This window comes from Canis lupus, chromosome X (assembly GCF_003254725.2).
Source record: "Canis lupus dingo isolate Sandy chromosome X, ASM325472v2, whole genome shotgun sequence".
Lineage (NCBI taxonomy): Eukaryota > Metazoa > Chordata > Mammalia > Carnivora > Canidae > Canis > Canis lupus.
Genome location: NC_064281.1, coordinates 123,639,936 through 123,664,072, shown reverse-complemented (window position 1 = coordinate 123,664,072; position 24,137 = coordinate 123,639,936). Strand labels below are relative to the sequence as shown.

General features: G+C 42.5%; 1 protein-coding gene across 3 annotated transcripts in view; it reads left to right on the top strand.

Moving 5' to 3' along the window:
• The window catches only part of F8 (coagulation factor VIII), a 151,345-nt gene that overhangs the window by 103,781 nt on the left and 23,427 nt on the right, over positions 1–24,137 (top strand). For all 3 annotated transcript variants that reach the window (XM_049107307.1, XM_049107306.1, XM_025460528.3), the window contains 8 exons: positions 3,865–4,018; positions 8,455–8,667; positions 9,159–9,387; positions 9,565–9,747; positions 11,684–11,800; positions 12,394–12,465; positions 13,751–13,836; positions 18,403–18,558. In XM_049107307.1, the coding sequence (XP_048963264.1) occupies positions 3,865–4,018; positions 8,455–8,667; positions 9,159–9,387; positions 9,565–9,747; positions 11,684–11,800; positions 12,394–12,465; positions 13,751–13,836; positions 18,403–18,558 (1,210 nt within the window). The remainder of the gene's footprint in view (positions 1–3,864; positions 4,019–8,454; positions 8,668–9,158; positions 9,388–9,564; positions 9,748–11,683; positions 11,801–12,393; positions 12,466–13,750; positions 13,837–18,402; positions 18,559–24,137) is intronic.

The following is a 24,137-nucleotide window of genomic DNA, read 5'->3' as shown; positions in this document are numbered from 1 at the left end:
TGGAGAATTACAATTGGAAATTGGAATCTGTTTTTAAAAACTCAAATTGTCATTCTAAAACTCAAAAATACAACATCTAAAATTAAAAACCGCATTGGATGAGTGTAATTTCAGGCTAAACACTACAAAAGACAGGATTAAGGTCAAGCAAATATATCCAAACTGAAGCATAGGAAGGGGAAAAAATGAAAAGAACAGAAGAGTATAAGAGACGGGTGAAAAAAACACTCTCAAATGATACAGCATAAATATAATTGGAGTCCTTAGAAGAGCACATGTAAAAAATGGGACAGGAAAAAAATTGAATGTCTAAAATTTTCTTTTTTTTTTAATTTTCAATAACTGATAAACCATGTCAAGTCACAGATTCAATAAGCTAAGTATAACCCAAAGCATGTTAAATACAAAGAAAATTGCACATAGGCAAATAAAAATCAAACTTAAGAAAACTAAGGATAAAGAGAAAATTTTAAAAACCAGAGGGAAGGGGATCCCTGGGTGGCGCAGTGGTTTGGCGCCTGCCTTTGGCCCAGGGCGCGATCCTGGAGACCCGGGATCGAATCCCACATCAGGCTCTCGGTGCATGGGGCCTGCTTCTCCCTCTGCCTGTGTCTCTGCCTCTCTCTCTCTCTCTCTGTGACTATCATAAATAAATAAATAAAAATAATTATAAAAAAAAAACAGAGGGAAAAATATACATTACTTCCACAGGAACTTGATAGCCGACTTTTCAAACTACTAAAACAACAGTGTCCAATACAACTTTCTGTGATGATGGATATGTTCTAGATCTTCACTGTCTAGTATGGTAACCATTAATCATATGTGTCCATCAAGTACTTGAAATGTAGCTAGTGTGATTAAAGAATTGAATTTTAGTTGTGTTAAATTTAATTAGTTTAGGGACGCCTGGGTAGCGCAGTGGTGAAGTCTGCCTTTGGCTCAGGGCATGATCCAGGGTCCTGGGATCGAGTCCCACATCAGGTTCCCCCAACGGAGCCTGCTTCTCCCTCTGCCTATGTCTCTGCCTCTCTCTGTGTGTCTCTCATGAATAAATAAATAAAACCTTAAAATAAATAAATAACATAAAATAGTGGACTCTGAGCTCAGCATGGAGGCTGCTTCTCCCTCTCCCTCCTCTGCCTCCCCCTGCCTGTGTGCACACATTTTCAAATAAAACCTTAAAACAAAGGAAAAATTTAAAAATTAGTTTAAATTTAAATAGTCACACATAGCTGATGTCTATCTTATTTGACAACATAATACTGAAAGATAAAAAAAATATCTTTAAAATGAAAAATATGAAAAGAAAAATGCTAACCTAGAATTCTAAACTCAGAGAAAATGTTTCAAAATGAAATAGAAATAGGTATTTTCAGAAAAACAGAAGCTGAGATGCTTTGACACAACAGCCTGGTGCTAAAAAGTCCTGGGACATTTTAACATCCATATGGGAAAACATTAAATTGGATCCATACACCATAAAAAAATCCACTCACACTGGGCTAAGAGTCTAAGTTTAAGCATAAAAGTATAAATATCTTAGAAAATATAAGAGACTATCTAAATAACCTCAGGGTAAGGAAAGAGAATTGACCTACAAAAAGCACTAGCATGAAGGATTTTTTAAATTTCACTACATTAAAATTACAAGCTATGCTCATCAAAGTATTTTTTTAAGATTTATTTATTTATTCATGAAAGGCAGAGTCAGAGACATAGGCAGAGGTAGAAGCAGACTCTGTCCTGGGAGCCTGATGTGGGACTCAATCCCAGGACCCTGGGATCACACCCTGAGCCAAATGCAGGTGCTCAACCTCTGAGCTACCCAAGTGCTCCTCAAAATATTTTTTAAAAGAATGAAAAGATTATCCACAGAATGTGAGAAGATATTTGCAGCACAAAAGGCCAAAACGGACTCCTATCAAGACTATTTAGAGTACCGCTTTGAATCAATAAGAAAAGGAGATTACCTAATAGAAAAATTGGCAAAAAACACCACCACCACCAACTTGGATAGGCATTCCCAAATCAGATTCAAATAGCTAGTACTCAGAAGAAAAGATGCTCGGTCTCATTATTCACATCAGGAAGATGTGAAATGAAATCACAGACACTGCTATGCAGCCACTAGAATGGCCCAAAACGTAAAAATAGATTATCGAGTACCTATAAAGATTCAGAGTAAATGGACCTCTCACACATGGCTGACAGAAATGGAAAATGGCACAGCCACTTTGGAAAACAGTGTGGTGGTAGCTACCAGAGCTGAACATATGGATACTCAGCAATTCCACTCCTAGATCTCTGCCCAAGAGAAATGCATACATACTCACCAAAAGATGTGTACGAGAAGGTTCATAGCAGGAAAAGAAAAGCTTCATAGCAGGAGCAAGACTATGTTTAAGCACCAAAATTTAGAAAGGACACAAATGTTCACAATTTTGGTAGAGTCACACAATGGAACACAAACTATAGCTACACACAACTATGTAGGTGAATCTCATGACCATAATGCCGAGGGGAAAAAGCCAGAAACAAAAGACCGTATACAATATGGTTCCATTTACATATCTCAAAAACAGGCAAAACTAAACTATGTTCTTTCGGGATGAGTACATACTGGTAAAATCATCAAGAAAAGCAAAGACAAAGAAGAGAAAAAGAAAAAGACATAATTATCATAAACATCACAATGGGTGTTACCTTTAGGAGGAGCGCGAATGTTATTGGAAAAGCACACACAGTGAGTCTTCTGCATTGCTGCTCGTGTTCTTCTTGATCTGGATGGTGGTTAGATTTTTATACCAAAAGCATTTATATTTTATGCACTTTATTGTATAATTTTAGCTCACAATTTTAACAGATTCTTTGACTTTTTAAGTTTGTGAGTTTATGTAATCTCAACACCCAACATGGGGCTTGAACTTATAACCCTGAGATCAAGAAGGCCTACTGACTGAGACAGCCAGGCACCCCCAGATTTTCTTTGTAAGTAAAGTAAAGAATTCCCAAGGATTGAACCCTGGGGCTTCTATTTAGAATGTGTTTGTAAGTCCTATATGCATTTAGCAATCTGCAATATTTTTTGACCACCTACTATGTGCCAAGCAGCACTTGTTCCAGCTCCTGGGAATACCACAGTGGACAAAACATAGGAAACCCCTGCTTTCATGGAACGTACATACTAGCAAAGCCTGGAGAGAGAGTACGTCAGGAAAATGGAGTGGTTATGCAAAATGTTGCTTAGTCGTCCAATAAGATGAGGACATAACAAAATTGACTATCTGCTTTAATAAGCCACTCACATGATTTGAATATCGTCCAAATATGGATGATCTTCATCTAGATCTCTTTTGTGAGCTCTCAACCTCTGTGTATTTGTCAATTTAATTTACATAGATGTCCCGTGTGTTTAAAACTGTATACCCCCATGGTGCCTGAGTGGCTCAGTCGGTTAAGCATCTGCCTTTGGCTCAGGTCATGATCTCAGGGTCCTGGGATGGAGCCCCACATCAGGCTCCCTGCTCAGCAGGAGGATCTGCTTCTCCCTCTGCCCTTCCCCCTCCTCATGCTCTCTCCTCTGTCTCAAATAAATAAAATCCTAAAAAAAGTAAAAATGAATAAAATAAAACTGTACACCCCACCTACTTTTCCTACAGGGTTCCCCATCTCAGTGATTTGCACAGAAACCTGGAAGTTATCTTTAATCCTCCTTTCTCCCCCACTCTGCTCCATTACACTTCCAATTCATCATCAGTCCTATGACAAGTGTCTCAAATACAGGGAGGGCAAGAATATGAGGTGTTTTTACCCACCTGGTCCACCTGAAAATAGTGCTTTTCCTCTACTTTTTTTCCCCAGGGCTCAAAGTGGGGATGTCCAGCAGTTCAAGAAGGTGGTTTTCCAGGAATTTACTGATGGATCCTTTACTCAGCCCTTATACCGTGGAGAACTGAACGAACACTTGGGACTCTTGGGGCCATATATAAGAGCAGAAGTTGAAGACAATATCGTGGTGAGTTGAGGACAATGAAATTATAAGAAAATTAATCGTATATTTTTTTTCTGATTACAAAAATAATTTATTCTCATTTTTTAAGAATTTTGAAGTATAGAAAATAAGTTGAAAAATAATTCCATAATTGCCATTTCGGTGTAGGTTCTCTTTGTCCTATGTATTCTTCTCTTTATGTGTTCAAAATTATACCATGTGAGAGGTGGGCTTCATGCAGGGAGCCCAATGTGGGACTCGATCCCAAGATCCCAGGATCACGCCCTGAGCCAAAGACAGATGCTCAACTGCTGAACCACCCAGGCGTCCCAGTAGCCTTCCTAATTAAAAAATATTTTATGTGATTTTAAGACCCATTTTTATGTATTATTATTAAAGCAAAGTCTGTTATTCTGTTCTACTTTCTCATGTTATTTAAAGGTGTAAACTGAAAGTTATCCATTTAAGTTTCAAGTGTATTTTGCATATATGGTTATAGTAAATCTGTCATCATTTGCTCTTAGTAAAAAAAAAAATTATACCATGTGTAATTTTACCTCATCTTTTTTTAAAGATGTATTTATTTATTTTAGAGAGAGAAAGAGAGAGCAAGAGCAGGAGGGGCCAAGGGAGAGGGAGAGAGCATCCCAAGCCACCTCAGTATAGAGCCCAGTGCAGGACTCCATCCCACAACCCCAAGATCACGACCTGAGCCGAAACCAATTGTCAGAGGCTTAAAGCACTGAGCCACCCCTCTACCTCTTCTTTTATAACTAAATATCATATTGTAAATATTTCTTATGTCATTTGAAAGACTATCTTTTTTTTTAGTGATGGTATAATAGTCTATTATGTGAATTTATGGTTTACTTAGCCATTTACTTTGAACAAGGTTTTAGGTAGTTTGTTCTGTTTTCATTAGCTCAGTAATACTGCAATCACAACCCTTTTCCTAGGACAAAATTCCAGGAGTACAATGTACATGAATATTTTAAGACTTGCTCTAATGAATTTTGTTACTGTCCTTTGCATATTTGACCCTTTTGGAGGGACTACTTTTGTTATCAAGTTATATTACCTTATATGCTATATGTTTTTCCAAATGTGTCATCTTTTAATTTTATATATAGTAGTTTCTGAAATAAAACAGGTTTGAATTATTGGTAGTAATCCATAAATCTTTCCATTATGACACATAGCTTTTGTGTTTATAGAAACCTTTCCCTTATTACTCAGCCATTAGAAACGACAAATACCCACCATTTGCTTCGATGTGGATGGACCTGGAGGGTATTATGCTGAGTGAAATAAGTCAATAGAAGAAGGACAAACATTATATGGTCTCATTCATTTGGGGAATATAAAAAATAGTGAAAGGGAATAAAGGGGAAAGGAGAAAAAATGAATGGGAAATATCAGAAAGGGAGACAGAACATGAGAGACTCCTAACTCTGGGAAACGAACTAGGGGTGGTAGAAAGGGAGGTGGGCAGGGGGTGGGGGTGACTGGGTGACAGGCACTGAGTGGGGCACCTGATGGGATGAGCACTAGGTGTTATTCTATATGTTGGCAAATTGAACACCAATAAAAAATTTTAAAAAAAGAAACCCTTCCCTATACGAAGATTTTTTTCTTGAAATCACACTTTCTTCAACTTTTTTTTTTACAATATAATTGCTTAACAGTTAATCATTTAATCCATCAGTAATTCCTGTAGACTAGAAGTTAATTTGGTGTCTTGTGTGAGCCAAAAATTGAAGTAGTTTTATTCTTTTCCAAAAGTAGTCATCCGTTGGTCCAATTGATTGTTTACATTAAGGGTATAGAAGGATCTAGGGATCCCTGGGTGGCACAGCGGTTTGGTGCCTGCCTTTGGCCCAGGGCGCGATCCTGGAGACCCGGGATCGAATCCCACATCGGGCTCCCAGTGCATGGAGCCTGCTTCTCCCTCTGCCTGTGTCTCTGCCTCTCTCTCTCTGTGTGACTATCATAAATAAATAAAAATTTAAAAAAAGAAGGATCTAAAATTATGGGATTGTGAGCAAATTATTTGTTCTGTTTTGATTCTGATTTTAGTTTCCATATGTCTTATGAAACACGTATAATTATTAAAAATCTGAAGTCTTTTTTAAAGATCATATGCAGAATAGCCAGGGGAATATTAAAAAAGAAAACCATAGCTGGGGGCCTCACAATGCCAGATTTCAGGTTGTACTACAAAGCTGTGGTCATCAAGACAGTGTGGTACTGGTACAAAAACATACACATAGATCAATAGAACAGAATAGAGAACCCAGAAGTGGACCGTCAACTTTATGGTCAACTAATATTCGATAAAGGAGGAAAGACTATCCATTGGAAGAAAGAGAGTCTCTTCAATAAATGGTGCTGGGAACATTGGACATCCACATGCAGAAGAATGAAACGAGACCACTCTCTTACACCAGACACAAAGATAAGCTCAAAATGGATGAAAGATCTAAATGTGAGACAAGATTCCATCAAAACCCTAGAGGAGAACACAGGCAACACCCTTTTTGAACTCAGCCACAGTAACTTCTTGCAAGATACATCCACGAAGGCAAGAGAAACAAAAGCAAAAATGAACTATTGGGACCTCATCAAGATAAGAAGCTTCTGCACAGCAAAAGAAACAGTCAACAAAACTCAAAGACAACCTACAGAAGGGAGAAGATATTTGCAAATGACGTATCAGATAAAGGGCTAGTATCCAAGATCTATAAAGAACTTATTAAACTCAACAGCAAAGAAACAAACAATCCAATCATGAAATGGGCAAAAGACATGAACAGAAATCTCACAGAGGAAGACATAGACATGGCCAACACGCACATGAGAAAATGCTCCGCATCACTGGCCATCAGGGAAATACAAATCAAAACCACAATGAAGGGTAGCCCGGGTGGCTTAAGTGCCTGCCTTCGGCCCAGGTTGTGATCCTGGAGACCCGGGATCGAGTCCCATGTCAGGCTCCCGGTGCATGGAGCCTGCTTCTCCCTCTGCCTGGGTCTCTGTCTCTGTCTCTCTCTCTCTCTCTATCATGAATAAATAAATAAAATCTTTAAAAAAAACACACACAATGAGATCCCACCTCACCCCAGTGAGAATGGGGAAAATTAACAAGGCAGGAGACCACAAATGTTGGAGAGGATGCGGAGAAAGGGGAACCCTCTTACACTGTTGGTGGGAATGTGACCTGGTGCAGCCACTCTGGAAAACTGTGTGGAGGTTCCTCAGAGTTAAAAATAGAGCTGCCCTATGACCCAGCAATTGCACTGTTGGGGATTTACCCCAAAGATACAGATGCAGGGAAACGCTGGGACACCTGCACCCCGATGTTTCTAGCAGCAATGTCCACAATAGCCACACTGTGGAAGGAGCCTCGGTGTCCATTAACAGATGATGGATAGAGAAGCTGTGGTCTATGTATACAATGGAATATTCCTCAGCCATCAAAAACCACAAATACTCACCGTTTGCTTCGACATGGATGGAACTGGAGGGTATTACGCTGAGTGAAGTGAGTCAATCAGAGAAGGACACACATTATATGGTCTCATTCATTTGGGGAATATAAAAAATAGTGAAAGAGAATAAAGGCGAAAGGAGAGAAAATGAGTGAGAAATATCAGTGAGGGTGACAAAACATGAGAGACACCTAACTCTGGGAAATGAACAAGGGGTGGTGGAACGGGACGTGGGCGGGGGGTTGGGGTGACTGGGTGATGGGCACTGAGGGGGGCACTTGGCAGGATGAGCACTGGGTGTTATGCTATATGTTGGCAAATTGAAGTCCAATAAAAAAAATTTTTAATTAAAAAAATAAAGATCATGTGCATTCTTCCTGGAATTGGTCATAAGAACCATATGTATTAATCTTGGCGTTTATGTCTTAAAATCCCTGGGGTGGTATTTTTCATTTTACTTTGGAACTTTTGTCAAGAATTTAGGAATTCTCTGTTTTGCTACTTTGAGTTCATGCTTTAAAGATTTTAGAGTTCTAAACTTCCTCAGTTTCCTCATAGATGGATCCTTAGCTTTGGGCTCCTGCCATCTGCCCTCTGTCCACTTCGTTTGGGTGTTAAGAACTTGAATAAACCGAAAAATAGGCATTACTCTTAGGGATGCAAACCCTAAGGTAAGGACCTTATATGATCCTAAAACATGACACTTGAATTTTCTTTTTCTTTTTCTTTTTTTTTTTTTTCAGTGACTGGTTAGAGGCTGTAATTCTTTCAGCTATTTCCACAGCGGGAATTTAATCAAGAATAACAATATTCTGGGTTTTGATTTTATTTCACTCTGTGTGTATGATATTGGAGACTAGAGAACATTTTTTTTTCCTTGTGATCACTCTCCTACTGAGTGGATCCTCTGTTATCTTTCAGAAAAGACACTTGAATTTTCTGTAAAACTTAGTATTTACTTTTTCTCTGCAGGTAACTTTCAAAAACCAGGCCTCTCGTCCCTACTCCTTCTATTCTAGTCTTATTTCTTATGACGAAGATGAGGGACAAGGAGCAGAACCTAGAAGAAAGTTTGTCAACCCTAATGAAACCAAAATTTACTTTTGGAAAGTGCAGCATCATATGGCACCCACTAAAGATGAGTTTGACTGCAAAGCCTGGGCTTATTTTTCTGATGTTGATCTGGTAAGCAGGTGTACATTGCTCTGACCACTTACTGGTTTAAAAGAAATGGACTTTGTGTTATCTGCTCAGAATTATGCTATTTATCATAACCTTGATGGGAAGCTTTCAGTCGCGGAGCTGCCATCATATTTGTGTTTGAGAGCTATCACTCTGGAATCTACTCAAGAGGATGAAAGGGAGACAGAACATGAGAGACTCCTAAATCTGGGAAATGAACTAGGGGTGGTGGAAGGGGAGGTGGGCGGGGGATGGGGGTGACTGGGTGATGGGCACTGATGGGGGCACTTGAGGGGATGAGCACTGGGTGTTATTCTATATGTTGGCAAATTGAACACCAATAAAAAATAAATTTATAAAAAATAAATAAAGAGGATGGATCGTGCTGTGGGAAGAGAAGGAGCGGGTTCGAGCAGCATAGAGTTGATAAGAAATGGAGTCTGGTCCGTAGGTGAGACAGCTTATACTCATGGGATTGCTGTCTTCTCTCCCAGGAGAAAGATGTGCACTCAGGCTTGATTGGACCCCTTCTGATCTGCCGCAGTAACACACTGAACCCTGCTCATGGGAGACAAGTGACAGTGCAGGAGTTTGCCCTGGTTTTCACTATATTCGATGAGACTAAGAGCTGGTACTTCACTGAAAACCTGGAAAGGAACTGCAGAGCTCCCTGCAATGTCCAGAAGGAGGACCCTACTCTAAAAGAAAACTTCCGCTTCCATGGTAACAGGACCCGCACCCCGTCTTCCTCAGCAAGGGAGCCTCGAGCTGGCGCAGTGTAGGAATTGAAAGTATATGCATGGGAGCGCGATCCTCATAGGAATCAGTATCTTTTACTGGAGTGGAGGGAAAGAAACTTCCAGAATAGGTATCAACAGCCTTTTCTGTCTTCTCCTCCAGCAATCAACGGCTATGTGAAGGATACACTCCCTGGCTTAGTAATGGCTCAGGATCAAAAGGTTCGATGGTATCTGCTCAGCATGGGCAGCAACGAAAACATTCATTCCATTCACTTCAGTGGACATGTGTTCACTGTACGGAAAAAAGAGGAATATAAAATGGCAGTCTACAACCTCTATCCAGGTAGGAGCTCGTTTGTGCCCTCTTCCACCTCCTGTACTTACCCAGAGCTTCCTTTAAATGGTCTAGGCACTGGGGACGCAGTCCGCGAGCAAAGCACACAGACTCCCTGATCTCAGGTAACTCACTTTTTCAAGTCACTTTCCCCTACAGAGACATAATCAATGAATTAGCAAAGAAACGTGATCGTTTCAGATAGAGAGAATGTGCTACCAAGGAAATAGAACAGAATTAATCTGTAATTAATGTTGCAGCACTTTCCTGGGAGGAGGGCATTTGTCCCATCTCGGATCACACGTGGCACTAGTAGTTAGCCACAGAGTGATCAGTTTATGTCTGTAACCAGTATATTGATTAAGCACCGCTCACAGTGTTGATCAAAATACAGCTAGATTTTGGCTCTCCACTGTCCCTTTAAAACAGGCTTAGCAGGGCAGCCTGGGTGGCTCAGCGGTTTGGTGCCTGCCTTCAGCCCAGGGTGTGATCCTGGAGTCCCGGGATCGAGTCCCGCGTCGGGCTCCCTGCATGGAGCCCGCTTCTCCCTCTGCCTGTGTCTCTGCCTCTGTGTGTGTGTGTGTCTTTCATGAATAAATAAATAAAAATCTTAAAAAAAACAGGTTTTTTAAATTTATTTATGATAGGCACAGAGAGAGAGAGAGAGAGAGAGAGGCAGAGACACAGGCAGAGGGAGAAGCAGGCTCCATGCACCGGGAGCCCGACGTGGGATTTGATCCCAGGTCTCCAGGATCGCGCCCTGGGCCGAAGGCAGGCGCTAAACCGCTGCGCCACCCAGGGATCCCCCCCCCCAAAAAAATAGGTTTAACAGTGGGAGCAAACTTCCCGTGTTTCTGTGGCAAAATTCCAATAAGTTCAGTGACTTTCTCCTTACTCTTAAGTGAGAAACACTCCTGCAGTCACTTTACATTACAAATATACGTCATGTCCACTCCAGGATGTCTACGTTGGGAAAGGGAGGTGTGCTTGAGTCCTCTGTTCCTCTACCTTACGTTTATTGTGTGTCCCCACCAACCCCTTCCTGGCTGCTGCCTTAAACTCCAGCATGGAAATGGTCAAGGTTAAATAATAAAACAGTTTTGGGGTTTATTTTATTTTATTTATTCATGAGAGACACAGGCAGAGGGAGAAGCAGGCTCCCTCCGGGGAGCCCGATGCGGGACCCGATCCCAGGACCCCAGGATCACCACCTGAGCAGAAGGCAGACGCTCAACCACCGAGCCACCCAGGTGCCCCAATGATAGGACAGTTCTTATCTTACACCTGGTACCTTTATTCTAGGTGGTGCATTGCGACTCATTGCTCAGCCCATCAGTATTCCCTTCTAGCTTTTTTAAAAAATATTTTATTTATTTACTCATGAGAGACATAGAGAGAGGCAGAGACACAGGCAGAGGGAGAAGCAGGCTCCATGCAGGGAGCCCAATGGGGGAGTCTATCCCAGGACCCCGGGATCATGCCCTGAGCCGAGGGCAGACACTCAGCCGCTGAGGCACCCAGGCATCCCAACCCCTCTAGCTTCTTGCTGCTAGGGTTCCTTTAGCCCTCAAGGCAGCCCTAGTGAACTGGGTGCACAAAGACCTCACCCTGACTTCCATCTCCCAGGGAGCTCACATCTGGTCAATGTGGGGGGGGGGGGAACCAAACATTTGGCTCTAAAAAACCCTGGCTTTTTCCTGTCTCCCCGACCAAAGCATGCCACCCCTCTGTCTCTCCCATTTCCCAGGGGTGGGGGTTGTCAGAACTCAATCTCCAGGACCTCCAAACTGGAGGGGTCACATACAAGCACTGTGGCTTTGAGGGATCCAAGAATAGAAGAACTGACTTAGGTAGATCTCCTTTGGTGTTCTGCATTAACTTACGTATCTCATGCTCATTGCTTTAGTACAAAGAAATTCTTTTTGTTCCTTTTGTGTTTCATCAGGTGTTTTTGAGACTGTGGAAATGCTACCATCCCAAGTTGGAATCTGGCGGATAGAATGCCTTATCGGCGAGCACCTGCAAGCCGGGATGAGCACTCTGTTTCTGGTGTACAGCAAGAGTGAGTAGCACCGCGCATCTATTTCTGTCCAGCTCTCTTCCTTCCTAGCATGGTTGCCTTTGTCAAGAAATAAATACAAGCTCACGGTCATTAGCAAATCTAAAATGAATATTGCTGGTAGACATCATCAGAGTCCTCAGAAAAGGGCAGATGTGTTTGAAGCTTTGAACGCGCTGAACCTGAAGCTCTAAATATTTAAACAAACTGCTGCTAAACAGTATCTTCCTTCTCAGGACTCTGTGAAACTCCAAGATCTCCAAGAGCAAAATCTGAAACTGAATTTTGGTTCAGTGAGCAAAGATAGCTTACAAATATGGCTTGGAAGAGTTTGAGATGTAAGCCTAAACAAGTAAAAGAACCACTGGTGGTGTCCTGCTCCTCAGCTGCAGAATGGGGATGCTTCTGGCACCTACCTGTTGGAGTGAATTGAATGATGCAGATAGTACGATGAAATATGTAGTACAGCTCTTGGCACACAGTAAACAATAAGAAATACTGACCATTTGTTGGCGTTCTCCCATTTTCATTGGCTTGCATTTGTGGAGCCGACTTTTCCGTACTGTAGCTGTCGTCCTCCCCTCCTTTGATTTCAGAGTGTCAGACTCCACTGGGGATGGCTTCCGGACACATTAGAGATTTTCAGATTACAGCTTCAGGACAATATGGTAAATACCATTGTTTTGTCTCGAAGAACTGAGCTGATTATATCTTTTTTATTTCTGTTGCAGAGATTTCAATAACCTATCTATCTCCATGCTTCTCTTAACTCTACTCCATAAGTGTCTCTCAAACCCATTTTCTCTTGTCTGATTCTTCCTTTGACTATGTTAATTCAGGCTACCATCATTTCTCCCCTGGGCAGTGCCGCTGCCTCCTTAAGTGTCCTCCCTGCACTCCCTGGTGCCCCCCTTGAGTCCATTATCTTCAGTGTGGCAGGAAGTTAAGCGTTTCTGTGAGTAGTGCTGGTAAAGCTTGGATAGAGTATATAGATGGCTCTCAAATGTGGTGAGCAAATCATGCCCTACAGGCCAAATCCATCCAGCCCACCGCCTCTTTTTATAAAGCCTATAAGCTAGGAGTTATTTTTTTTTCTATTTTTAAATGATTGGGAGAAGAAAAATGTCACATGACATGTGAAGATTATATGAAATTCAAACTTCAGTGTCTATAAATGAAATCTCATATTGACACATGTAGCCACCCCCATTCACTTACAGTTGTCTGTGGCTGCTTTTGCTCTACAACAGCAGTTAAGTAGCTGAAACAGAGACATGATCTGCAAACCTGAATTATGTACTGTCTGGCTGTTTACAGAAAAAGGTTTGTCAACCCCAGTTTTAGAGGGAACAAAATGCCTTTTCAAAACGAGGCTTGAGAGTTTTATACCAAAATAGTATTATTTCTTTTCTGGGTAAAAGGGTGGCTTATTTTAACTTTTATTTTTTCTTATGTTCTATTTTCCATGTTCTAACTTTTCTACAAGGAACATATGTTGTGTCATGAAGAAATAATGATAGGATTTTGTAGTACTGGTAATACATTCTAGTGTCACCTAATTAGAGGTCCTAACAATAAACAAAATAAGTTTAGAAAAAAAATACTCCTATGCTTTATACCTTTATCTTCTCCGCAGCTAGGTTTAACCCTTCTCAAGAGAGCAATTTAGGGGTGCCTGGGGGCTCAGTGGGTTACACGACTCTTGATTTCAGCTCACACCATAGTCTTAGGGTCGTGGGATGGATCGCTGTGTGTAGCAGGCTCCCACCTCATGAGGAAGTCTACTTGTTCCTCTCCCTTTTCCCCCTCCCCTCATTCATTTTTTTCTCTCTTTCTCTCGAAAATAAATAAATGAAATCTTTTCTTTAAAAAAAAAAAAGACAGCAATTTTATTCTTGAGTGTCTAGGACCAACGCAGCTGAATCTAATCTCTCTCCCCTTTCTTGGGCAAAGGACAGTGGGCCCCAAAGCTGGCCAGACTTCATTATTCCGGATCAATCAATGCCTGGAGCACCAAGGATCCCTTTTCCTGGATCAAGGTTAGAAAGTGCATCACATTCAATGGCATCATGTATTCCTCTTGCAAGCTCAAAACACTATACATCTCCTTTATACCAAAGTCACTTTCATCAAACTCCAACTAACTGACAAGGAAGGAACTGAAGAATAGAGTGGCTTCTGATTTGTACAAAAACAGTGAGGAGTGAAGACTCGGGGATAGAATCGAGCATGCTGATGCATTAGTCCAATCTGGTAAACTAACTTGGAGCCAGTGACTGAAACAGTGTCTTGAGGGTTACTCAGTTTCTTCTTAATTAAGTCTTTCCCATTTTCTCACTCTCCCATTCCCTCTAGAGCAGCGCAATCCAATAGAAATATAATTCGAACCACAAATGCAAACCACATGAGTAATTTTATATTTCCTAGTAGCCACACTTTAAAAGAAACATGTGGAAATCATTTTAATGATATATTTAATGCAACATATCCAAAGATTTTATCAAGTGAACATGTGGTCAGTCAGGGCTCTGAGCCCGTTGAGGGCATGCAGATGGAAGCTCGTGGCTCTCTTCCTTGTGCCATGAGAGCTGAGGGTAGTGTCGAAGTGCCAGCTCAGCCTCTCTGCCTAACCACAAGAGCCGGTTCTCTCTAGAGCCAGAACACGCCTCCCACCCCTGGTGCTTACTGCAGACACGTTTTACCACCTACTTTCCCCACCTCCTCCTCTGTTCATCGTACTCCAGCTTTCCTTCCTCTTCTGAGTTGACTGAGGATATTCCCCTACATATTTTCCTTCTTTGCAAGATCACATCTACTCCTCTGTTTTTTCTTGAGGTGAAAATTATAAATAGGAAAATAAAAATAAATTAAAAAAAGAAAATTATAAATAGGGATCAGGGAAAGATAAGGCGGCCTACCAGTAGGTAGACGGGAAGAGCACATCTGTCAGCGTCACATCAGCTCATCTTATTTTGTTTATTTTATAGGCACTGCAAGTTATAACTCAGTTTGAACTGACTGTTCTTGAATTCCCAAGTATTTTTGTTTGTTCATGAACTTCCCAAACCACATGTTCTTACCTTGTATTTCTGTGGTTTTCACTTTCAACTTTACCTGTATCCCTGGGTAGTGGATGTTGTCATCTATTTGAGTGCCCTGCATCTGTTGTTCCATTTATTTCCTTCCTGTGATAGCATTCTCATTTCCATTTGGGAATTAGATCTCCTTCACTGGATACAACCTGATTCGACTAGTACATAGACTGCCTTTTCCGTGTGTAACCAAAGAACCTGCGTAATACCCCCAAGTTTCCACTTCCTAGATTTGGCCCATTGTTCCAGCTTCTGTCTCCAAAGACTTTCTCAGTCTTCCCGGTTTCACATAATTCACTGATTTGAGTAAATTTTTGTGTCCTTTAGCTAATTCATGATCAGAGTATTGAGGCAGACAGGGCTCTGTGACTGTGTGCTTAAAACAAGTCCAAGCTAGCAAATCTTTACCACACTGTTATTATCATCCTCATTCCAGATAAAAAAGCTGAAGCAAAGAAAAGTAACTTGCCCTAAGTCACACAGCCAATAAGTGATTGAGCCAAAATACAAACCGTAATAGATGGGCTCCAGAGGCCTAATTTTTTTTATTTTTTTTTATTTATGATAGTCACACAGAGAGAGAGAGAGAGAGAGAGGCAGAGACATAGGCAGAGGGAGAAGCAGGCTCCATGCACCGGGAGCCTGATGTGGGATTCAATCCCAGGTCTCCAGGATCGCGCCCCGGGCCAAAGGCAGGCGCCAAACCGCTGCACCAACCCAGGGATCCCCAGAGGCCTAATTTTTAATCATGACACTATACTGTTTCTAGAATGCTCCCTCTAAGTTGATAATCATCTGTAATGTCCTGAGTTCAGTGCCTGACACATACTAAATACTTAGTAAATGTTAGCTTTTATATTTTGGAAAGTGCAGCATCCAGCTGTGAACCAGCTACAAACCCACCTGATTGTATTATCATCCAGTCTGTATCAACACCTCTGCCTCAAGGTGTTTTTTTCCATATGTCCTACTGAATCCCAGGTACACATTTTCTTGATCTAGTGCCTGTAAAAACTAAATTCCCCAGAAAAATAAAGAGTTATGTTGACTTACAAAAAGAAAAAGAAAAAAAAAGAAAAAGAAAGGAAGGAAGGAAGGAAGGAAGGAAAGATAGAAAGAAAGAAAGAAAGAAAGAAAGAAAGAAAGAAAGAAAGAAAGAAGAAAGAAAGAAAGAAGAAAGAAAGAAAGAAAAGAAAGAAAGAAAGAAAGAAAGAAAGAAAGAAAGAAAGAAAGAAAAAAAAAAAACAAAAGACGTGGTTCTAGGGAGCCAGGAGGCAATCAGAGATGTCAAGCTGCAGTGTTTGTATTTGTGCACTGAATGAGTCATTACTGTTTTGCTTCCTTCTTTGTAGAGAGATGTGTCTTGTCACACTCAGATACATGGCTGGATACCTAGGTGAAAATATTGACTCGGAAATTGCGAAATTTCACCAAGATTCCTATTATAATATAGACGAGGTACAAAAATAAGATAAAATTGATAAGGCTGGCACTTTGCCAAACATTTAGCAGTTACAGAATATAGGTGGAAAAGGTGTCTGGCAAGACTTATTAAAATACTAGAAAGTGCAATAGTCAGTGGTCCAGAAAAGACCTCTCATATACTGCATGAAGAAATAGTACAGGTCGGGACGCCTGGGTGGCTCAGTGATTGGGGGTCTGCCTTTGGCCCAGGACGTGATCCTGAGCCACGGGATCGAGTCCCACATCGGGTTCCCTGCATGGATCCTGCTTCTCCCTCTGCCTGTGTCTCTGCCTCTGTCTGTGTGTGTGTGTGTGTGTGTCTCTCACTAATAAATAAATAAAATCTTAAAAAAAAAAAGAAATAGTACAAGTCAATTGAACAAAGGTCACGGTTTTTGCACCTAGTCCTTTCAGGACCACAAAACTGAGGGAGAAATGAAGTGGCTTCAGTTGGGAGGATCATCTCATCTGGGCCGAGATGGTGCTGTAGCTTCTGACGACCTTGCCACTGTGTCCTCTTACCCTGCTGCTTTTTCTCCTGTGCTTATCACTGCTTGATGCTGTCAATAAATAAAACCCTATATGATATGTAGGCTGTTTCTCCAAGTCAGATGTAAGTTCCATAGGGCAGGGCTCTATCCCCAGTGCCTAGAGCAGTGCTGATCACATAACAAATGCTAAAAAAAAATAGTATTTGAATGAATGGACGGAAGGATGGAACTACCTGAAGGAGACAGTCATTAGGCTCCAGTGTCATTGCCTGTGACAAGTTAACTGTGACTTGCTTGTTAGGACAGTAAGCGATGCCAAAATTGCTGGAGTAGATACTGCCTTGTAATGCTTGCATGGCCATGCTCTCTTCTTTAAGAACCAACCATTCCCGGGATCCCTGGGTGGCTCAGTGGTTTGGCGCTTGCCTTCAGCCCAGGGCATGATCCTGGGGTCCCGAGATCGAGTCCCACATCGGGCTCCCTGCATGGAGCCTGCTTCTCCCTCAGCCTGTGTCTCTGCCTCTCTCTCTCTGTGTCTCTCATGAATAAAACAAAAACAATCATTCCAGGGGGTTGGGGAAAGTGAAAAAAATAAATCCTTACCACTCTGCCATTATTCACTCATTCGTTCCAAAGCATTTGCTATGTATCAGTATTATATCAGATGCCATGTTAAATACTGGGGCAGAAAAAATATAAAAGCTAACATTTACTAAGTATTTAGTACGTGTCAGGCACTGAACTCGACCTTACATGTACTGACCCTTTAAACCTTCTAGTAAACCTTTGGTGTTTTTTTTTTTTTTTAGACTTTTTCATTTTTTTAAAGATTTTTATTTATTTATTCATGAGAGACAGAGAGAGAGACAGGCAGAGGGAGAAGCAGGCTACACGCAGGGAACCCAATGTGGGACTTGATCCTAGGACTCCAGGATCACGCCCTGGGCCAAAGGCAGACGCTAAACCGCTGAGCCACCCAGGCGTCCCCAAACCTTTGTTATAAACACCACGTTAGGTGACCCAGATTCACTGCCGTGAGGGTCTCAGTGTAACAGGGACAGCAGATGAGCAAAGACAGCTCTCCAATGTGGTGCAGTAAGATGCTCTGATGCGCTCACATACGAAATGAGGCAGAGACAGAGAAAGCCGCACTGAACTTGTCTGGGTGAGTCACGAAAGGCGAACCAGGAGAAATAGCTTCTGAACTGACACTTGAAAGAGGGACAGCGGTTTATCATTGGCAGTGATGTTGGGATGGGCGCTGGGCTGGGGAGAGCGCGGGAAGTGGCTTGGCCGAGGCCGAGGCTGAGGTTGGGCAAGGCACGAGGTTCCGTGGCCCCTTGTGTGCAGCACATTGCTTTGAGTGTCCCCTGGTTTGTGGGGAACTAGGCGGGGAACCTAATAAGCACCTTTGCTTTTTGTTCCCATCACTCATCTCAGCGCCTCACACACACCCAAGGTACTCCTGAGAATACCCGTCTTGATGCAGGTCCTTCTCAAGCCAACAAGTAACCTCAGAAGGTGGTACATTTACATGAAGTGTTGCTTTCATTGGCAGGTGGATCTCTTGGCACCGATGATTATTCACGGCATCATGACCCAGGGGGCCCGCCAGAAGTTCTCCAGCCTCTACGTGTCTCAGTTTATCATCATGTACAGTCTGGATGGCAACAAGTGGCACAGTTACCGAGGGAATTCCACGGGGACCTTAATGGTATGTCATTAGTTCTTCTTTCAAGAGAATGCATGAATCTTTTAAAGAGCTTTTGACAAAGATTTCAAATTCGGGACAGACACTCCTAGCTTCTACGAGCTTAATTCTAAGAAAAGATTTTTCCACTTATGGGCAGTAGGAGTGATTGTGAACATATGGACCAAAGGTAGGAGCATCAAAGATCTCATAGATAACAGACATGAAGAGGTGCTCTGTAGGCAGAGATAGGTGACGAGGACTCCATGGATGGATGACATTCGTTTGACGTGATGGCAGGGCAATCAAGTCACATGTCCAGCAAACCGTCAATCACAGACTTGAGTTTAGGGGGGCAAATCATGAATGCAGGTTGAAGATTCCCGTCTTCCACATAAAGCGTTGGCTGAGACCTTGGGAAAGGGTCACAAGACCCTAAATTCAACAGGCTTGCAACCTTAGCATCATTGTGTACCCTTCCCTCGTGTTCGTGCCTCCTGCTGAATTGGTCCACACACCCCGCAATCCTCTCCTGTCTCTTCTGTGTCACCGCTACGGCTGTTACTGTTTATTGCCTGAGGCCCGTCAACTCACATTCATCTACTCCGTTACATTCCTAACTAGTTGTCTCCTGTTTCTAGTCTCCTCTCTGATAAAAACTTTTTGGGGAGAATCATCTTATCAGCCCTGTGCCTACAACCTTCCAGTGTCTGCCTCTCTCTTCAGAACAAAGTTAAAAAAATCCTCCAGCGGCTCCAGGCAAAATAACTCATTTTCCCCTTCAGATGCATTGCCCTGCTTCTGGTTCTGTGAGTCTGACTTACCCTCTAGCTTCTGGGAGCACTGGCAGGAGATCAGAGGAAGGAAGCAGAGTCAGATCAAGACATTTATTCTTGGGGCGCCTGGCTGGCTCCGTCGGTAGAGCATGTGACTCTTCATCTCGGGGCTGTGAGTTCAACCCCACATTGGGCATAGAGTTTACTTCAAAAATATACATAAAAAAGATATTTCTTCTCCTGGTGCTCTCCTTGTAGAGGATTGGGCTGTATCTCTCCACCGAAGGTCGCTGCTCCCTTCCGACTGGCCTTCTCTCCCTGGTCCACTTGCTGTCACTGAGTACCAAACCACCCCAAAACCTCATGTCAGAAGGACAACCGTTCTGTTTTGTTCACGGATTCTATGGGGTCAGGACTTTTAGCACAGCAGAAATGGCTGGCTGTGCTCACAATATCTAGGGTCTCAGCTAAGAAGATTTGACAGCTGGGAGCTAGAATCATCTGGAAGCTTCTTCCCTTGCATGGCTGGTAGTTGGTGCTGACTAACCTAGCTAGGATAGCATCTGGGGCTGTGACTGAAGTAACTCCATATGGCCTTCCCCTGACGCCTGAGCTTCTCACACATACACCCAGATTCAAGGGGAAGAGACATAGATCCTGCTTCTCAGTGGGAGCAATGTAAGGAATTTGTGGTCATTTTTGTAAACCACTAAAAGAATCTACTAGATTATCTCCTTTAAGATTCTGCTCCCGCTCCACCTCCCACCAGGCCTAGGTTGGCAATACCCTGCCCTCACCTACCTACCTAGTACCTTTATACGACTTTTCCCTAATCATTATGGTTTGAATGTTCCTTGTTTCGTGGTCAAACTCTGTCTTATACAGTAACTAATGCCAGAAGTAGCCCCAAGAATCAGACCCTCAAAGGAATTCTAGGATTCTGTTGCTAGCATATTCAAGGAATACGGTGTGATTTCCTTGCTTAGGGAGAAGATTGGCTGTTGGGTAATCCATGGTGCATGGTGGTATCACAATTTCTCAGACTATCACCAGTGATACTATGAGATGAGGTACAGATGGTGAGAAGGACATTGGGAGACCCAGTGGACAGCGGCATTTAATCACTGTGGCAAGAACTGTAGCATCACCTGATTGTGGAGTGACCTGTCAACCTTTTAGAGCCCTTCTTTTTATGGAGTTATGGCATACATAGGGGAAAATCCGTTACATGTTCTGAATATACTCGACAAAGATGCAGAATCCGGACACACCCATGGAGCTCTGTGGGCGTCTTCCATACCCTGTGCTTGTGGACACATACTTGGACGTAAGACCAGGTCTAAGTGCTGAGCATATGAATTGCAGACTTGCAGTGACAATTTTTTTAAAGATTTATTTATTTATGATGGACAGAGAGAGAGAGAGAGAGAGAGAGGTAGAGACACAGGCAGGGGGAGAAGCAGGCTCCATGCAGGGAGCCCGATGTGGGACTCGATCACGGGTCTCTAGGATCACGCCCTGGGCCAAAGGCGGCGCTAAACTGCTGAACCACTCGGGCTGCCCTTTTTTTTTTTTTTTTTAAGATTTTAAACAAACACTTTTTATCACACTTACAAGGTTTCTTTCTACTCCTGCTCCATTTAGAATGGCTGCAGAATTGCACCACATGCTTTTTCAGCATCTCTGACGTGATCACTTTCTTTCCTATTGTCACACTGCACTGACGTTCAGTGGTGTGCTGGCAAATGGTACACAACTGGCTCTGGAGCAAAATGGGGGATGACTAGGGGGGAAAGGCCTTGGTTTGTAGCATTTGCTGATTTCCATGATGTTAATATCCCCATCAGACCTGCTTTCAAGCTGCTGCTGTCATGTCGTTGAATGCCGAGTTGGGAACAGATGTGCTCAGTTGGCCCTCACAAGCTGGTACTAGGCCGCTCCAGCACAGCGCTGGGCAATCTCTGCGAAAGCGGTCTCAGCCAGAGTGTCCTGCTCATTGGAAACTTAGCTGGACTCACTTTGCTTACATTTTGTTTAGAATTTTTCTATGTATACTAATCAATAAAATAGGTTTACCTTTTTTAGGAGCTCTATTTACGAGATTTTGGCATGAGACTTGAACTTGAAACTTGAAAATAAAGTACAAAAGCTTCCATCTTTTCCCATTAACTTGTTGATCTAGAATAGCTTAATTAATGTAGTAATCATGTGTTTCAGCAAAGTTAGGTGGAAATGCCACTGAGCTCTGTGCCTTAGTGATAGAAGCTTGGCTCTTTTCCATTTCTTATCTGAATATTCATATCCCATTTTCTATTGCCCGTAGCTAATTGCTGTGAATGTCTACACTAGAGTTCTCTCGCCCTGCCTATGCCCTAGAGCCATACTGCATACACACATATTTCTCTCTGTTTCTCCCTTAACCAGAGTAGGGTGTCTGTCTATTCTATTGGATTTTCTATTTTTTTAATTTTTATTTATTTATTTATGATAGTCACAGAGAGAGAGAGAGAGAGAGAGAGAGGCAGAGACACAGGCAGAGGGAGGAGCAGGCTCCATGCACCGGGAGCCTGATGTGGGACTCGATCCCGGGTCTCCAGGATCGCGCCCTGGGCCAAAGGCAGGTGCTAAACCGCTGCGCCATCCAGGGATCCCCTCTATTGGATTTTCAAAGAATCAACTCTTGGTCTTAAAATCAAACATAGATTTTAAGGGTTTTTTTAAGATTTTATTTTTATTTATTTGAAAGAGAGCATGAGGGGATCCCTGGGTGGCTCAGCGGTTTAGCGCCTGCCTTTGGCCCAGGGCGTGATCCTGGAGACCCGGGATCGAGTCCCACATCAGGCTCCTTGCATGGAGCTTGCTTCTCCCTCTGCCTGTGTCTCCACCTCTCTCTGTGTGTTTCTCATGAATAAATAAATAAATTTTCAAAAGAGAGAGAGAGCATGAGTAAGAGGGAGAGGGAGAGATAGAGAATCTAAAGCAGACTCTGTGCTGAGCAGGAACCCAACACAGGGCTCAATCCCACGACCCTGAGATCGTGACCTGAGCCAAAAACAAGAGTCAGATGCTTAACCAACTGAGCCACCCAGGCGCCCCTGGAGTTGTTTTCTAACTCATTAATTTCTGTTCAAAACTTTAAAATTTTCTTTTACTTTCTTTCGGTTTTGTCTTTCCTAAAACATGGAGTTGAATGACTAGTTCATTTATTTTCAGTCTTTCTCATTCAGTATGATAAAAGAGTTAACTACTCTCATGAAGGTCATTCATTTAATAAACAGTTACTGAGTAACTGCTATGTTCTAGATTCTAGTACAGAGATGGGGAAGCTAGAGCCCATCCTTGAATTTGGACTACCACTTGCTTTTGTACGGACTGTGACTTAAGAATGGTTTTTACAGGTTTAAAGTTGCAAAAACAAACATTATGCAACGAAGATCATTTGTGGCCTGAAAAGACTAAAATATTGCCATCTGGTCCTTTACAGAAAGTTTGCAGACTGCTGGTCTGGCCTAAAGGCAGTAGAGATGCCTAGGCAGTGCCATGAAGCAGGACTCTTCATCCCCACAGCTTGCCTAATGTGCAGATTTCAATCTTAGTCATCGTCCCCCAGTGTAGTGATTCTCAGATGTTTTTATATCTTTGTTTTGCTCACAGACAAAATCTTGTTCATCAGAGATATTTCTTATCATGGATGTCCCACATAAAGAGGGAGAGGGGAACCTTTAAGGACCACAGCTACACTGCCACCGTTCTCAATAGTGTAGAATAATGTAAATGTTAACTTTTTTATTTTTTTAAGATTTATTTATTCACGAAAGACACAGAGAGAGAGGCACAGACAGAGGCAGAGGGAGAAGCAGGCTCCATGCAGGGAGCCCGACATGGGACTCCATCCTGGGGCCCCAGCATCACGCCCTGGACTAAAGGCGGCGCTAAACCGCTGAGCCACCTGGGCTGCCCTAACTTTTTTATTTTTTAAAAGATTTTACTTATTTATCCATGAGAGACACAGAGAGGCAGAGACACAGGCAGAGGGAGGAGCAGGCTTCATGCAGTGAGCCCGATGCGGGACTCGATCCCAGGACCCCAGGATCATGACCTGAGCCAAAGGCAGATGCTCAGCCACTGAGCCACCCAGGTGCCCCTGTATATGTTAACTTTGATATATCAATGAACATTTCAGTGATGTGGCTTTTTCTCTCTGGTTTTCAAGTTAAAAAGAAGAGTATTTTTAATGTCCTTTAAAAATATTTATTTTTGGTTGTGTTAGAAATCAGTGTTATTTTGACATAAAGTTGATAATTACCAAGGGATTTGTCAAAGCCTATGAAAATTGCAGAAATCTAGCCTTAGCCCAGCTATCTATGCTTTGAAGTTTCTGAGGGAGAGCTATAAAGGAGCCAATGACAAATGGAAAACAACTTTCATGTTTTCTAAAATTATACTTGTATACCCAACACCAGGCTCTCTGGCAAACCCTCCCCTCTACATCCTCAATGCAAGGAGTTAGACCAGAGGTCCAAGGGTGCTTTTCCTTAAGCCCAAACCCAAATACTGCCACCAGTCACATATCAAAACTCCTATACATTGTTGTTGTAGTGATGTGATTTGAAGTGAGGTTTGGGAGCCAATGGCGAAGAATTCTTGAGACTTTTTCAGTGCAAAAAATGCTGTTTTAATTACAGCACAGGGACAGGACCCATGGGCAGAAAGACCTGCACTGGGGTTGCGAGGAGTGGCTGATTATGTAAGATTTTCCATCCTATGGAGGGGAGGGTGATGTTAAGGTCCCAGGAAATTGAGTATAGGGTTCGGGAGGTCTGGCTA